Source organism: Phodopus roborovskii, unplaced genomic scaffold, assembly GCF_943737965.1.
Source record: "Phodopus roborovskii unplaced genomic scaffold, PHOROB, whole genome shotgun sequence".
Lineage (NCBI taxonomy): Eukaryota > Metazoa > Chordata > Mammalia > Rodentia > Cricetidae > Phodopus > Phodopus roborovskii.
Window position 1 is genome coordinate 34,743,719 of NW_026126482.1, and position 17,563 is coordinate 34,761,281.

The following is a 17,563-nucleotide window of genomic DNA, read 5'->3' on the forward strand; positions in this document are numbered from 1 at the left end:
AAGGTTGAGAACCATAGCTCTAGAGACTTGTTTTTCTGTTTACAAACAGTTCTTAGTGTCTTCAGATCCTAAGATCCCTAGGTATAAACAGCACAAGATGAATGCTGGGTGGCTCTTTTGGTCCTCAGGTATCAATCAAGTGGGTCACAAGACAGAATCCATTTTCTAGTAACCACTGTGATGTTTATTTCTTATTTGCCATACAGTCAAGGTTCTTTTGTGATGAATGGATTGGACAGGCCAGGTCTAGATAGCCAGGGACAGAACCAGCAAGCTTGTTGCAAACCTAGAGGGAGGGGTAGCTCAGAGTGTATGCCAATGGAAGAGACTGGGTCCATGATCCCCCACTTTGCCTTTAGCTTTCACATGCACTCAAAGGTTTCCTCTTTGCCCCAGCAACAGAACGTTCAGGGTTCTAAAAGGCTTACCAGGATCTGCCCTCCAGCACTAAAGGCTGGACTTATCCAAGCACTGGAAAGTAGGTCCTGGCACTTGACTCCCAAATCCACTGCTGACTGTGACCCTGGGGAAAGCACTTATGCTTGAGTGAGCATCTATGACATAGGAATATCCCCTTTCAAGATTAATTGTACAGGTCAACTAATTATGAGCAATCAATACATTATGCATGTTTATGCATACATAAAGCAGTAGGTATTCACAGGCTTCACTGTTATGTTCTATTGTTCTGTCTTGGGCCACATTCTCTATGCCAGGAATGTATAGTTCTCCACAAAAAAATAGCATCATACTAATTGGAGGATAGAGAAGATTCTATTCATGAAACTAAATACTAGTGTTTAAAAAAATCACTTTACCTCTAACGATAATATAGATAATACTGAACTAGGACTATAGGCATAAACAAAGAAATCACTTTTAAAATAAAAGTACATTGCTACACATTTTAATTTGACCATTTCCCTAGTAAAGTATATTAAGTATAGTACAGTGAACTCTTACTCATGGTATCTTGTTACCTATAACTCAGAAATAAAAATTTCCAGAAATAAACAATTACTAAACTTTAAGTTGTGGTTCTGATTCTCCTTTTTTCTTCATTCTTTAACACAGGGTCTCATGTAGTCATCAAACTCAATGCTTAGCCAAGGCTAGCATTGACCTCCTGCTCTTCCTTGCTCTTCTTTCCCAGATGCTGGGACCACAGTATTGGGCTCTTCTACTCTTTGAATGCCAAGGATATTGCCAAGGCTACCGGCCTTGGTCTGCAGGCAGCTGGGCAAACTACCACAAGTCTATCAATGTCTCAGGCTGCAGTTAACTCATGCTCTAGTGTGTCACTTTGTGGAAGGACATGGTTTAATTCCTTTCTGTATAAAGAAATAAAATAGGACTTAGGTTTTTAAATTTTAAATACGTTTATTTTATGTACATGAGTATTTTGCCTACATGTATAAACTCTGTACATTCCTGCTGCTGCTGGAGGCCAGAAGAAGCAAGGCTCCGCCCCTCCCCTTGAAACTAGTGTTATAGATGGTTGTAAGCCACCATGTAAGTGCTAGCAACTGAACCACCATCTTCTGCAAGAGCAGTGAATGGTCTTAAGTATAGCCATTTCTCCAGTGCCTTCCATACACTTTTAAGCATAAATAGCGAAATTTCTGTCCCATTATTTCCATGGGAAGTCTTTGTAGGAACTCAGAGCATGGTGACCACACTCCCCTCATTGAGAACATATTTCAGAGTTTTGGAATATGTCTGCAGTTACTGAATCCTTCCCCTTTTCTGTGGCAGTGCTAAGGTACACCATACTCAGTAAGATTTCAAGGGAATAAGCAGTCAGTTTTAATGTCCACTAGGGCTAAAAGAAGCCCCACCATGATTTCCTTTTCTTAGAGAGGGAGGATGAGAAGAAATGAGAAAGACGGAAAGAGAAGACTATTAAAGGCTACCTTCAACATTCAACCTGCAAGTCCTTAGCCCCTTCCCATCTCTATTGCCTACTGTCCTTGCTTCCTGATTCTTCCTAACTCCTGAACTTCTAGCCTAGCCGGCAGTTGGCTACATCACAAGCATCAAGGCCAACACAGAAAGCTGCTGCACACAGATGGCTCCTGCCTCTTAGATGAACTACAAGCTGACCCTACCGGTCCTCTGAGAAGCCACCTCTGGAAGATTTTTCTTAAAAGTCTTCCTGTCACAGCTTCTACAGAGAAATCAACCCTCCTTAATTGTCTTTCCTCTAAGTAGGAACAAGTGTTAGCCTTATTTCAGAATGAGGCTTGAGCAATAAATATAATAGCATGTCCACTACAGAGACACAAAACTCTTTTCAGTACTCTGCAGAAGTTTTATGTGCCTCCTTTCTCTATTAATGAGCGTTTGTTGAATAAGCAGTATTGTGTTTTGTCTTGAAAATTCCAAGGACCAGGTCTTTTAGTAAGTATGCGGAGCGCAGAGCAAGGCTCCTGGGAAGGGCTGATAACATGCTATGCTGAGCAGGAGTCAGTTTTGTGTTTTAACTCCCACTGTCTGGTACCGGGTGACAGACCCAAGAGGTCCTTCCACACACAGCCCATTATCTGTCCTTTGCATAGTAACTGAAGGAATCTCCGTGTCTGGCAGAGCCATTCAGGGAACCCTTCAGGATTCCCCTCTCCATCCTCTCTCGACTGAATAGTGTATCCTGGTCGCTTTCAAACTCAGACTCTGACACCATCAGGCTAGAGTTGTGCTCCGTGCTCCGGTGTTTGATACCTGGGGAGAGAAGCAGGAAGAGCATGAAGGCAGGACCACGTCTCCTTAGCTGCCCTTCTTGCTGTGTCCCTGGGAGGGCTGTGGCTTGACACCAGCTTCATGAGCCTGGACAAGGCATTTAACCTTTCCTTCTCTGTTGGAAGGTGACAACGTTCTCAGCCATCGGTTTGTGGTGAGGACTGAATGAATCTGTTCCTGAGAAGCCCTTCACCCAGCTTTTGTCACAAAGCAAGCACTGAACACACAAACGCTACTGTGGAGTTCTCAGTTTAACCCCATGAAATATTTTTGATAGGTGATTTGATTTCTGGGGGATCAAAATGAAAAAAAAGAGGATTAAGATATGATCTCTAATATCAATCGATAGTGTCTAATATGAAAATATAAAGGTTTTTGGGTGTGCAGGGCCGTGGCATACCTGTGGGCCAGATATGATACCATGTGAGATGACTCTCTGCAAATACCTCCAGGCATAGAACCTGTGTTGTCAGGCACCTTTACCCACCGAGCCATCTCACCAGCACTATTGCTTAAAATTAAAAACAAAACAAAACAAAACAAAAAAAAACCTTACAGTGTCTAGCTAAGGATTTAAAACAGATCCTTGAGTGTAGTGGCATCTTGCCTTGACAGTGAACTTCTAGTATTTAAACCCCGCCTTCACTTGACATGATGACTCAAAATGTCTAAGAAATAAAACTCTTACATGAAACAAGAGGATATGACCCTCTCCTGGTAGCTGGGATTCATTCTGTGATGGTCCAGATAGAATGGGTTTGAACATCGAGGGATGTTGAGACAGAAGGAGGGCATCAAACATTTAGAAGCATCCAGGAGAACTTACAGGAAAAATAAAGTATGGGGCAAATGACAAGTAGGAAACAAGGTATGAGGCCATAGAGGCTCAAAGACAAGCACCGTAAGCCACAGTGTACAAGAAAGAAGGAAGCACTCTGGGTCTGCTGTGGGCTTAAGAGACACTGTGGTCTGTCATGGTTCCTCCCAAATTCTTCCATTGAAACCTACCCTGAGGTGATGTTACTGAGCAGAGCGCCTGTAGAGAGAATTGGTTCCCTTAGGCTTTTGTAAAGGAAGTATAAGAAAGGGTTGGGGACATCACATAGTAGTGGCCTGGCTTTCTAGCATATGCTCCAAAACCCTCAGTTCTAACCCCATTGAGAGAGGGGCAGAGACAGAGACAGAGAAGAGACACAGAGACAGACCAGAGAGCTACCTTGCCCTTCCCACCATGCAAGGATACCGGGGGAAGTGCTTGCCCTGAAGGAAGTGGCCCTCACCCGATGGAATCTGCTACCCTGACCTTGGATATCCAACTCTAGACCTCTGACAAATAAACGCCTGTGGTTTTAAAGTCCCTTCTCTCTTTTATTCGGCTATAGAAGCCAGAATAGACTTAGACAGTGGTGGGCATGCAGGAGAAGAAAGCCCAGCTCTGAGGCTGACTACCTAGCCCAGTCCATGCTCCTTGGGCCAGCCGCTACACTCCCCTTTGTCTTAGCACATTCTCCTATGACATGGGGGATAATCATAGTATCTGCCTCACAGGTGTTAGAATCAAACAAGCAAAAGTAGCTGTGTTAACTAGGAAAGCTACTACTGAGTTTAGAGGTGGGGTTATAAAGATCTGAGCCAGGTACTAAAGATAATGATGGGGAGTATGGAAAGATACTGGGCAGTATAGGATGGCAGGCACGTGAGACCACGTTTGGCCAAATTCCGAGCTGTGGTAAGAATGATGGGCTTCTGTGAACAGGAAGGGTTTGTCAGAATGTGGGTGTGAATCAAGGAGATGGTTGGTGACATAACCAACCCCAAGCACCTCAACCTCTTAGGAACAAGGCCCCTTTTAACACCTTTGGCATTGAGTTCTGCAACACAGTGAACACTCAGTAATACGCAGCTACTGTTGGTGTTGCCTGTGAAGTCCTGCCAGGACCTCTTATGATTATGTATTTTCCATTGTCAAGTAAACACTGCTTAAGGCACTAGTGAGGTACACTTCTGTGTGTGTGACTCTGAGAACCCTTCCAGAGAATGTCAGCTGGCTAGGGATGATCTGTCCTGAATGTGGCCTACACCATCATACGCTCTGTGGTCTTGGACTGAATGAAAGAGAACAAGGAGAAAGCAGCTCAGGGTCAGCATCCCTAGACCCACACGGATATGAGCAAGGAGCCCCTGGCTCCAGTTGCTATAGCCAGGAACTGCCCCTGCAGCCAGGCCTTCCCAGACAAGGTGGACTATATGCTCACTTAACCGGGAGGAACCCTTCCTAGCTGGGGACCAGGCCAACCCAAGGTTTTTCCCTGAGGTTTTGCTGTGTGGAGAAGGAATGGAGTTCCAGCAATGGCCCGAGGCCAAGGCTTTGAGGAAGCTATGGCTTCTTTCTGAGAACTAACTCTTCCTACACTAAAGGCTATGGTTGTTTGTCCTAAGGCTACTTGCTGTGTGCTAGGTCTGTGAAACACTTGAGATACTTGTATTCCCCTCATGTAATATCCCTTGATTAGCTTCCTGCCAACTTTGCTGACACTGTCACATATTTTCCTTTCAGGAAAACTGTAAGATGCTATATTTCTTAGCAAACTTGGTCGGCATAAGACATAGCTTGTGCAAGATCTACCGACCCCGTCCTTCCTACCCTCTGTCGCTTCATCCTCTGGCCATTCCCCTTAGCACCCTTTCACTGAAGAATGACCTGCTAGTCCAAGTCATTTCCTCTCTTGAGTTGCTGCCTATCAAGTATTTGGTCACAACAGCTTAATGGTACCCGACTATTAGAGGCCTCGTCCTTGCTCTTCATGACAAGGATTCTTCCTCAGGAAGGTATGAGACTTCATCCCTGTTGACAACATTTTGGGTCTCACAACTTTGAAAGTGATCACACCTTTCAATAAGAATTAAGATACCCTGGAATCCAGATGTAGAGAGGAAGGAGTGATAAGAAAATGGGGACAAGACCAGGCCACAGAAACAGACAGCTGACCTGAACAAGGGGGAGCTCATGGACCCCCAGACTGATAGCTGGGAAACCAGCATTATACCAACACAGACACCCTGAACTTGGATCTCACTTAGAAGGCCTGGGCAGTCTAAGGGACCTCTGACAGTGGAACCGGGATGTATTCCTGGTGAACAAAAGGACTTTGGGAGCACATTCCCCATGCAGGGATACTCCCCTAACCTAGAGGCAGGAGGGAGGGCCTAGTCCCTACTCCAAATGACAGATTGTGTTGATCCCTCCTGGAAGGCATCACCCTCCCTGTGGAGTGGACGGGGGGGGGGGGGGGGGGGGGGATGGGAGGGGAGGGAGTCAGGGGGCATGGGAGGGTGGGAGGGTGGGAGAGAGGGAGGGATGAATAGGTGGAGGGAGGGAGAGAGAACTGGGATGGATATGTAAAATAAGAAAATAACAATAATGATAATAAAAAGAACATGCATATTCAGGAAAACAAGAATTAAGCTACCAGTTGAAATTAGTGCCTTTAATTCCAACACTAGGGAGGAAGAGGCAGGCAGACTTCTGTGAGTCTGAGGCTAACCTGGTCTTACAGAGTGAGTTCCAGGGAAGCCAGGACTGCTACATGGAGAAACCCTGTCTTGAAAAACCAACCAACCGCAACAAACAAACAAAGAGAAAGAATTAAGTTACCTACAAACCCAGAGCTATGGAAAAGCATAGAATCAGCACTGAGCAGCCTCAGAAGGGCAGAGAAAGCACATTATATGACGGCTAATATGTGAGCATCCAAAGGTTAGTTAACTGAAGTATGTGTGTGTGTGTGGGGGGGGGGGTGCCCTGAGCATAACAGTTTATATACTTAGAGAAGGCAATTTTCTGTAAATACCTCAGCTATTGAGCTTATGAGAAATGGTTCTTTTTAAAGGCTAGATATCCTGCTGCTGCATCTCTGGCCTGATGTAGAGGGAGCAGCTATCAGAGACAAGCCAGGGTAAAGGTGCCTGGAGGGTCATATGCCCCACCTCCCTCTAATCAGAGTGGAAAAGAACCAGGCACTGGGGAGACCTCCCTGGAAGAGAAGTCTTGGCCCTGGGGTCACTTGGCAGAGGCTCAACCTTCAGTGAGTACTTGTAATCCCTCACCCATTAATGTTTCCTAGCACTTGCCAATTTTTCATTGCATTTCTAATACAGCTACCATTAGCCTGCTCTCAGGCAGCCTGCCTCCACAGGGTTGAGGGTGTCTGTCTTTCCTTGTAGATTCCCAGGCTTGCTCTTCCAGCCTAATTAAACTGTTGATTCCACCTTAGTCTCCATTTCACCCAACTTAACGTTTATGGAGGCCAGTGCCTCGATAAATGTTCAAAAGCATCTGGAATTACTGTCTTACCATATTTGGGCCTCAGTTCCATTCTTTCCTGGTCATCCATATTGTCTAGGATGGTGTACTTGGTTTTCTTCCTTATCTTAGTCCTTTTCCGTCTGAAAGAAACAACAAAACAAATGCTCAGAATGGAACCTGGGATCTTTCCCACCTAACTAAAGGGTTCACCTGAAACTTAGGCGCTGGAGTTCCTTTAACCAATGTTCACCTGCATACAGCCCAGGCAGCTTTTCCCCACAAGTAATGCCTCACTCAGAAAGATGTGGGTGAGCAAGATTCCCTCAAATCAGTGAGTGCTAACCAAAAATGCCCAGAAACAGGACTGAAGCCAACAGCCAGAGAGAGGGGCCCATGGAAGAAGTGATAAGACAGTTAAACCCTACAATTGTCTTAGAAACAACTTTCATTTTTTTTCCCCCACAAAATATAAAACTGGCTGCCCCTTGGTGTCTCATGTTAAGTCACAAAGCATGGCTCAAAAACATTCATTAAAACTACACTAAATTCAGGAAGCAGATCTCCATGAGTTTGAGACCAGCCTGATCTACATAGCAAGTCCCAGAACCAGGGAAAAGTAGTGAGACACTGTCTCAAAACAGACAAACCACTACAGTAAGGCAGTCACCTTGTTCTGATCATGTCGCTAAGAGCAAGGGTTTCTCACTCTCACTTCAGTGCTTGCTAGCTGGAGACTTTGAGAATGTCACTTAAGACTTCTGTGTCCCATGCCCTGGCTTCCAGAAGAGTCCCTTTCTCCTGTGGTTGCTGGGAGGGCCAAATACAACACTACAGTCAAAGTCGTCACTGAATCAAAATGGCAAATGCTGAGTAGCTATTCAAGGTCAGCACCATGCACTTGTCATACACAACCCTGAGATGTAGAGTGTTTAAAGCCACATTCAGTAGGGGACCCTCTCCCCACGTGAGTCTGAGTGCTTAATGAGTTTGGGCCTCTTTCTAAGGTGTTGTCTTTCCTGCCATGCCCACTGCTGGGAATGCAATCACAAGTAAAATTCAAACAAATTAAGGGTAACTTATGGAAACATCCCATCTTTAGATAACAGAGTGCTTTGTATCAGAAAATGAGCTACTGTCTTCTGACGTCTAGTGATATCTTTTCTTACAATCTCCTCATGAGGGCTGAGCATGGGGTCCAGGAGACTCTTACACTGAGGCAGCCCAAGGGATTCTCAGAAGTCCTTTCCTTTGGATGAAAAATACGAGGAAAAATCTAAATCAAAAGTTCCCTTGCCTCTCTTCAAGTTTTAGGTGACTAAAGGATTCCAGTTGTTGCTTCCTATAACCAAGTCTACAAATTAGACCCACACATTTCTAGACTATCTTTCTCTACTGACAATCAGAGGTTAGACAATGTTAGACAATCAGAGGTTACTATTAGATTTGGGGGGCAGTGATTTGGCTGAGGGACTGAGTACTACTTAGTGAATGCAAGATACTAGGTTCAATTCCTAAAGGTGAGCGTGTCAATGAGTAAAAGCTTTCTCCAGAATTGATCCATTTACTTAGATGCACATGCCTGGAAGGATAAAGTGCATCATACCATGCCCATGAAGTCCAGTTTGTTTTAAAAAAAACTGGCTGTCAGTTAAGCAGTAAGACAAACCCAAAGATACAAGCCCAAAGCTGTTCACGACCCCAGTAAAGAGCCTTCTTTTTTCCCAAACTGATAATCACATTAGGTACCTCCTGCAGCAGCAAACGCACAGCCAAGTCACTGCTCCAGTTACCACTGTCAGGGTCAATGCCAATGCTGCCACATAGAATACACTCCACTCTGCAAAACAAGAAGACAAGAGCGTGCAATGATAAACCATTTGCTAATCAGCTTTATTCTGACAACTCTCAATAAGTCTATCTGAGCAGAGGCCAGCTGTGATGCTGGGATCACTATGTAGGGCAGGAAACAGAGCCTAGCCAGGTGCCATGCAAATTGAAACAATAGACTAATGACTTTGTCTATTTGGTTGAAGGACCTCATGAAGCACATAACTCAGGGACCTCAGGCACATAGTTCAGGCTAACTTGAGAGCAGGAAACCCAAAGTAGCTGAAGCAAATCAGTGAAGCAACTCTGCATCCTACATATAAATATGTGAAATATTAACATTCTAGAATTCCGAGAATCATAACCTTCCTTCCTAAAAGGTCTGTATGGTATTTTTCCTCCTCTTCCTTCTCCTCTCTCTTCTCCTTCTCCTCCTCCTCGACATTCCCAGTGCTGGGATTATGGATGTGCACCCAGCGCTTGGTTTTATGTGGTGCTGGGGATAAAGTTTTGAGTGTGCTAGGCAAGCACTCTACCTACTAAGCTATATTCCCAAACCCATGGCATGGTCTTATAAAGCAAGTCAAGTGTCTGCTTGTTGCCTGTGGCATGAAGATATCTATCAAGGTCAATTTTGGAACTACTCTTTATTCCTTCTACATCCTAAGCTTTACAGTAATAACTTAGGGTCATATGCCAATGGGTGCCCAAGACAATGGCACATGCTTTTAATCCAGCACTTGGAACACAGAGGCAGGCAGATCTCCGTGAGTTCTAGACCAGCCTGGTCTACATAAAGAGCTCTAAAGAGCTCCAGGACAGCAAGGACAACATAGAGAGGCCCAGTCTCAAAAAAAACAAAACAAAACAAAACAAAAAAAAACAAAAACAAAAACAAAAAACAAAAACAAACAAACAAACAAAAAAACCAAATCACCAATGAGACAGAGACTCATGCTTAACCTGATTAAATATCATGCCATCTCCCTAGAATAGCAGCCTGAAGCTGGCTCATTTCTGATGTTTGTAGAGAGTTAAAGAACATGACATGGCAGGTAGCTCTTAACATTTTTCTGACATTTATGTCCATCTGGACCCCCAAAATGGCAAATTTATTCTTAGGAATAAACTGCCATGAAAATACAGTTTTCTAGCTGAGTGTGCTGACTCAGACAAGTAATCCCAGCACTTAAAAGGTGGAAGCAAAAAGATCAGGAGTTCAAGGTTATCTTCTGCTGTGTAGAAAATTCAGAGTTAGAGAAAAATCAGGCTGTATAATAAATTGCATATAAATTTATTATATATGCTTGCTATAGAGTTTATATTTTGTTTTTATGTGTTGAGTGTGTGTGTGTGTGTGTGTGTGTGTGTGTGTGTGTGTGTGATTTTCTCCCCAAAGAGATTGGGCAATGGGGCAAGATTGTGATTTCTGTGGCTGGTACCTGCTTGGGCTAACTCCTAGCAGTTTAGGCCACATTTCCCATTTTGTATTTTCCCAGTTAGGGGCTATACGATCATAAGTTTCCAACATCCTAAGCCATGGCACATATAATCTGGGGCAGAAATCTCAAAGCAATTGTTTCTTAGCACTGCCCTGCCAAATCTATCTCTTAGGAGGTATTGCAGATAAGTTTCTGGAGACAGATTGGTAAGAATGGGGTTGGGCCAGGTGTATGTGGTGCATGCCTTTAGTCCCAGCACTCAGGAGGCAGAGGCAGGCAGATTTCTGTGAGTTCGAGGCCAGCTTGATGTACAAGAGCTGGTTCCAGGACAGCTTCTAAAGCCACAGAGAAACCCAGTCTCGAAAAAACCAAAAAGGAAAACACAAAAAAACAAAAGAATGGGGTAGGATGGTTCTAGATGCTAAGCCAGGGAAAGATGAGTGTCTTCAAGAACAGCACCAGAAGCCATCACACACACACACACACACACACACACACACACACACACACACACGCACACGCACACACCACACACACAATCACACACACACACACTACTCACCACAGTTGCTTTCGCCATCCCACATATAACGCTGTATGAGGTTCTCCATCCACAGATGGGAGCAAATGCAGCGTTTTGTGATGGGGTCACAGTGACCATGACCTGAACACTTGAGAAGGCATCCTGTAAAAAGGGGTGCAGAGATGAGATCATCATGGACAAAAGGAGGTCCCCAGGTTTCCCCTTCCATAGTGGAAGCCCAGAAGTCTCTTAAGAAGCTGAGAATGCTGACACACACCTTTCATCCCTGTACTCAGAAGACAGAGGCAGGTGAATCTCTGAGTTCAAAGCCGGCCGGGTGTGGTAGTTTGAAAGAAAATGGCCCCCAAAGGGAGTGACACTATTAGAAGTTGTGGCCTTTTTGGAGTAGGTGTGGTCTTATTGGAGGAAGTGTGTCACTGTGGAGGTAGGCTTTGGGATCATATATATGCTCAAACCATGTCCATTGTTTCAGATCACTTCCTGTTGCCTGTGAGTCAAGATGTAAGAACCCTCAGGTCCCTCTCAGGTCCCTCTCCAGCCCCATGTCTGCCTGCACACTGCCATACTCCCAGCTGCCATGCTCCCCACCATGACAATGATGGAGTGAATTTCTGAACTGTTAGCAACCACCTCAGTTAAATGCTTTCCTTTGTAAGAGTTAACATGGTCATAGTGTCTCTTCCTAGCTGATCCACAAAGTGAGTTCCAGGACAGCCAGAGCTACACAGAGAAGCCCCATCTTGAAAAAACAAAACAAAACAACATCTCTTATAAGTCAAGCACCTAAAATCCTAGCACTCAGGAGGCTGAAGCAGGAAGACTGCAGCAAGTTTGAAGCTAGTCTCAGCTACACAGCCATCACTAGGACAGTCAGGACAACATGGTAAGACCCTATCTCAACCCTCATCACTACCACAACAGTAGCATAAACTCTCACCATACAACAGCTCATCAGGAAGCAAGTTTAGGGAAAAGCCAATCCATACCATAGTAAGAGCCTTAACGTTTACCAAGACAATGAACTAAGAAATGCGCAATGGGAACAATTGGGAGTGCACAGTGGTGTGTCTTTATTGTAACACTATTTAAAAACATCCCTACAGTCCACAGGCAGAAGAGTAGTTGTGTGATTACAGAACACATCCAGGGAGGGAAACCAAGCAGCCATGAATGTCTCATGGAAAAGACATTCTAAAGGGTTTGGGGAAGTAATAATAGTATGAATAAAGCTTAAAGACACATTACAAGAGCTATGATTTAACTCAGTTGTAGAGCCCTTTGCCTAACATATATAAGACACTAGATTAAGTCTCCAGAAACTACACAACTACACACACACACATAAACATGCTAAAAACACCAAATTATCATGATTGCATTATATTTCCTAAAGATGGAGCAACTTGGAAGAAATACATTAGAATAGTAGCATAACGAAAGTTATGTCTAGGCAACAGGAACTCTAAACTCTACAAACAATACAAACAAGAGGATTGCTTTCTTCTTTGTCCTTTTGGGATAGTTCAGATTTTCTACAATAAATAAATCACTGCTTTGAGCACTTAGAAAAACAAAAGATTCTACTTTAAAAAAAAAAAACAATCAAATTACCAAATTACTCCATATTATGAATGAGAAAGTAGACTAACAATTCAACTAACAGTATCAATTGTAGATTAACACATATCTGAAACAAATTAAATTTGTGCAAACATTATCATATTCTGGTAACTGAGATGACTACTCCATTAACATTTACTGGTGATGAAGACTGGACCATGGAACTACAAATCAGTTTGATATCCTAAAGGGACAAGCATAGCTTTAAAAAAAGTGTGGTTACTACTGGAAGACACATATAAGCTTAAATTGACAGAAGAAATTTTTGAAACAATGATGTATGACACTACTGTTCTCCGGTTTCTTTCCAAAACAAGAGTAGTTGGCAAATATGTCACAGAAAACCTACTGGAGAAATAAATGCAGAGTCCTGTGGATGGGTGGGGGAGGGGGATTGAAAGGAAAACACCTGTATAAGATACCATTCCTGTTTCTATTGTCAAATACCTGGATTTAAAAGCAAAGGCTCACAGTTCAGAGGAATACAGGCATGGCCACAAGACTGAGAGGCAGCTGGTCACATCGCTCTATAGTCAAGAAGGGGGGGGGGGTGTAAGCAGGGAGAATAGTGGTGGGATTACTGAAGTAGGCTGGGCTAGAAAACCCAAGACCTGCCCCCAGGGGTTCATCTCCTTTAGCACAGCTTCACCTCTTAAGAGTTCCATAATCCTCCAAATAGTGTTCAAAGACACTATGGGGCTCATTGTACATTCAACCACAACAGTGTTTGTGTTGTGTCTATCAAACTCCCAGAACTGGCAAGTCTGATTTTGTTTTTAATTAGACTATTTCCATGGGAGACATACCTGCTGTGTCTATCCTCAAGACCTTGTAAAGTAGGAAGGCTGCCTTCTCCTTTGAAAGCCGCCTGTGCAGATTCCGGGCCACATCAGCAGCTCTGAAAACCTTGAAAGGTGGCCCGCTCTGTACATAAAATATAATCACAGTGCTGGAGAAGAGACAATGAGAGACGGTCACATGATTAGACAGTGGCTGGCTGGCACAATGTACCACCAAAGCCATCTGACTTGCAGCGCTGGCAAGGGAGACCACTATAACTCTACAGTTTGTTCTTTCACTTAGCATCTTTTTAAGGTTCATCCATACGATTCATTTTTATTGTCAACTAATATTCCATTGTATGTATGTATATTTGTATGTGTGTAAATAATTTATATAATTTCTTTGTATTTGAGTGTACATGTGGAGGTCAAAGGTCAACTCTGGATGTCATTCCTCAGAAGCTATCCAGCTTGTTTTATGAAACAAGGTCTCTTTTTTTTTTTTTTTTTTTTTGAGACAGGGTTTTTCTGTGTAGCCCTGGCTATCTTAAACTTACTCTGTAAACTCTGCATGAGCCACCACCATCTGGATAACAGGGTCTTTCTTTAAAAAAAAAAAAATTGTCTTCTTAACTTATGCATTTATTTCATGTGTGTGACAACATGTGTATCTGTGTACCACTTGTGTGCCTGGTGCCTGCAGAAGCCAGAAGAGGGCATCAGAATCCCTAGGATTGGAGTTACAGAGAGTTGTGAGCTTTCATGAGCTGTCATGTGGGTTCTGGGAAATAAACCCAGGTCTTCTGAAGGGCAGCCGGTGCTCTTTACTCCTGAGCCATCTTCGCAGACCCTGAGATAGGGTAGTAGGGCTCTGCATGAAACCCCAAGGCACCTTGAGCAAACCTGAAGATGTGGCTGGAACATCTTGTCCCAGAGTTGTTACTGGTACTCTGCCTGATTTGCTAACACACATCTTCTGGGGAGAAGCTAAGCCCAAGAATTTGTACACTTGACCTTTGATTGCTTTCCACTGTGCTGTGAGTCAGTAAATAAGCCCGCTCCTTCCCCTCAATAAATGGCATTTGGCATTCCAGCATTCCTGTTGCACGAATGACCCGCTGTCTTGTCTTTTATTTAAATCTCTAGGCCTTTGCCGGATTAGTGGAACAGATTGTAGCACAGGAACTGCACAGGGTCTTTCACTGGAGCCCTGGGGCTCACTGATGAGGCTAAACTGGATGGCCAGTGAGCTCCAAGGATCCCCATCCTTCGACTCCCAGTGCTGGACTTACTATGCACCACCCCAGTAGGCTGACTGAGAATATCCCCCATAGGCTCACATATTTGAACACAGTGGTCCCAGTTGGTAGTGCTGTCTGGGGATTGTGGGTGGTTCAGCCGTGCTGGAGGAAGTGCTTCAGTGAGGGCAGGCTGTGAGGGTTCACAGCCTGCTCCACTCAGGTCACTCCTGCTTGTGGCTGAAGGTGTGGCTTCTCGGCTTCCTGCTCCTTCCATCATGGCTGCAGCTGGCTGTCATGCCTCTGACATGATAGACTCTTATCCCTGTAGAACTTTAAGCTCCAAATAGACCCTTTCTTCCAGAAATTGCTGTTTTGGTCATTGTATTTTTTCACAACAACAGGAAAGCTACTACTACAGCCACTACCATGCCCAGTTTGTCCCCCCCCCACACACACACACATTTATTTGCATTGGGGGGGTGGTGGTGCACACATGCCAAAGTCCATGCATGAGGTCAGAGGACAGTTTTCTCCTTCCACCATGTGGGTAGAACTCAGGTCATCAGGCCAGTAGCAGGTGCCTTTACTTGTTGAGTCATTTTGCTTGCCCCTTGTCCAGTTTTTACTTCAATTCTGGGGATTAAACTCAGGGTCTTCATGCTGGCATAACAAAAAAAAAACCTTAGTGCCTTAGCTATGTCCTCAATCCTCATATATCATTTCTATCCATTGATGGGCATTTAGGTTGTTTACACCCTAGCTGTCATAAATCTATGTCGTGACTATCCACATTTTTTTATGTGGATGTAAGTCTTTCATCCCCCTCAGTAATTACCTAGGTAGCTAAGTCTATAGCTATGGCTTTAGATTATAGCCATCTTATAGACAAGCAGCACACAGGTTTTAAAAACATAGTGTTTGTGTGTGTGTGTGTGTGTGTGTGTGTGTGTGCGCGCGCGCGCGAGTCTGTGTCTGTGTGTATATGTACATGTATGCATACACGTACATGTGCTCTAATGTACATGAGGAGAACTGAAGACAGCTGGTGAGAGTTGGTTCTCTCCCTCCACCATGTGAGCCCTGATGTTTGCACTCAGGTCTTCTGGCTTGGTGACAGGAAGTCCCACCTTGCTAAGACATCTTTTGGCCCTGGGAGTGGTTTTACTTGGCATTTTCTTCAACGCTATGGATGGTGAGCATTTTTCCATGTGCTGACTGGCACACCTACTCAGATCTGCATGAGTTTCCCAGGACTGTTGCAAACAAGTTCCACAGCTTAGTCACTGAAAACAACAGCAATCTCTTGTCTATAGGTTCTGGACAGCCAAAGCCTCAAATCAAAGTGCTGGCAGGATTATGCCCTCTGGCGCTCCATAGACAGATATGTTCCAGACCTTTCTCTCAGCTTACTTGGCATTTGTTGGCATCAGGCTTGTAGATGTATCACCACCTGTGTCTCTTTATGACCTGGCGTTCTTTTCATGTGCCTCCCTGCACGTGCAGGTGTGTGTTCAAAGGTGTGCACATGCATGTTGGGGCCAGAGGTCTTCTCAGCACCAGCTTAAATACTTTCTTGTCCTTACATTCCCTCTGCCTAACAAATTAGTTTGTTAGCTTTAAATTCAGTTTCACTCAGGGTTTTAGGATATAGGCAGAATCAAGCCAGATTCTTGGAAAAATATCACTTGAATGGGCCCTATCCCAGGTCCTGATAGAATCCTCATGAGCCATCTGTCTACTTTCATCTGTCCACTGTCCATCTGTCCATGCTTCCATCAGCATTCCTGTCTTCTGAGCTTGCTTCCAACATTCTGGAGATTGCCTGCTCCAAACCCAAACTGTTCCAAATTCCTACACGTTCTTTCAACAAGCAAGTTCCAAAAGCCTATGAACCACATGGCCAAGTTTATCATAGCATTGTCCCTACTCCTAGTACCGATTTTCTGTCTAGGTTCTTTTTCCTATTGCCATGGCAAAAGCATCTTAAGGGAGGATGGGTTTGTTTGAGTTCACGGTTTGAGGAACCTGGCAGCAAGAACTTGAGGCAGCTGGTCATGCTGCATCCATAGTCATACAGCAAGAAATGATGAACAATTATGTTCATGTTCTCCTCTTTATACAGGCCAGGACCCTCTGCCCAGGGAATGGTGACACCTGTGCTGCATGACTCTTCCCATCTCAATAAAACCAACCAAAACAATCCTTCAACAGGCTTGTCCCAAGGGTCGTCATCTAGTTAATGTTTGAGATCAAGTTAACAAATGAGATTAACAGTCACAGCACGTAGTAGCCCAATATCTGGTACAAACTGTTTCCAACAGCCCTGACTAAGCCTATGCCTGCAGGAGCCAGAGGAATCCAATGTTACCTTTGCATTGTTGTCTCAAGGCATTTGTGAAGTGTAAGATGGCTAGTGTGTCATGTAAGTACAGTCTATACAACTGTTTGACAGACAGCCCTTTAGCCCAAGGCAATTAGAGAAAGTCCAACGCTTCCAAATAGGGAATCAAATGGTCCTCCCACCCCTGGCATTTAAATTTACAGAAAGTAGAGCAGCAGGAGGGGTGGGTGCTTATAGCAAGGATTTCAAAATGTATTATTAACACTAATGATAATAGTGTTTAACAGCTGCTCAATATGCCAGAGGGGGGTGAGACCCCTTTTACTGTCTAAACCAAAAAGTGTTTTCATCATGAAAAGATTCTGGACATTGTCAAAATCTTTCTCCATACTTACTGAGTCATTCTTTTATTTTTAAGATTTTGTTTTATTTTTAATTATGTAGATATGTCTCTCTCTCTCTCTCTCTCTCTCTCTCTCTCTGTGTGTGTGTGTGTGTGTGTGTGTGTGTGTGTGTGTGTAAGTTCCCATAGAGACCAGAAGACACCTTTGGAGTTATAAGAGTCTGTAAGCTGTCCACTTTGGGTACTGGGAAACACTGGTCCTCTGGAAGGATAGTACATATTCTTAATTACTGAGCAATCTCAAGGATGGGACACTTATGCACATGGCCCTGAGTCCCATCTGCAGCACCCTAATTAGTTAATTAGAATGTCTTCATTAGT

The 17,563-nt window shown here is 44.0% G+C and overlaps 1 protein-coding gene across 1 annotated transcript in view; it reads right to left on the minus strand.

The window, feature by feature from the left end:
- The window catches only part of Kiaa0319 (KIAA0319 ortholog), a 44,413-nt gene continuing 26,850 nt past the window's right edge, over positions 1-17,563 (minus strand). The window contains exons 15-19 of the mRNA XM_051194511.1: positions 13,282-13,424; positions 10,874-10,996; positions 8,789-8,879; positions 7,091-7,182; positions 1-2,718 (exon numbers count right to left, since the gene is read on the minus strand). Of these exons, the coding sequence (XP_051050468.1) occupies positions 2,540-2,718; positions 7,091-7,182; positions 8,789-8,879; positions 10,874-10,996; positions 13,282-13,424 (628 nt within the window). The 3' untranslated portion in view covers positions 1-2,539. The remainder of the gene's footprint in view (positions 2,719-7,090; positions 7,183-8,788; positions 8,880-10,873; positions 10,997-13,281; positions 13,425-17,563) is intronic.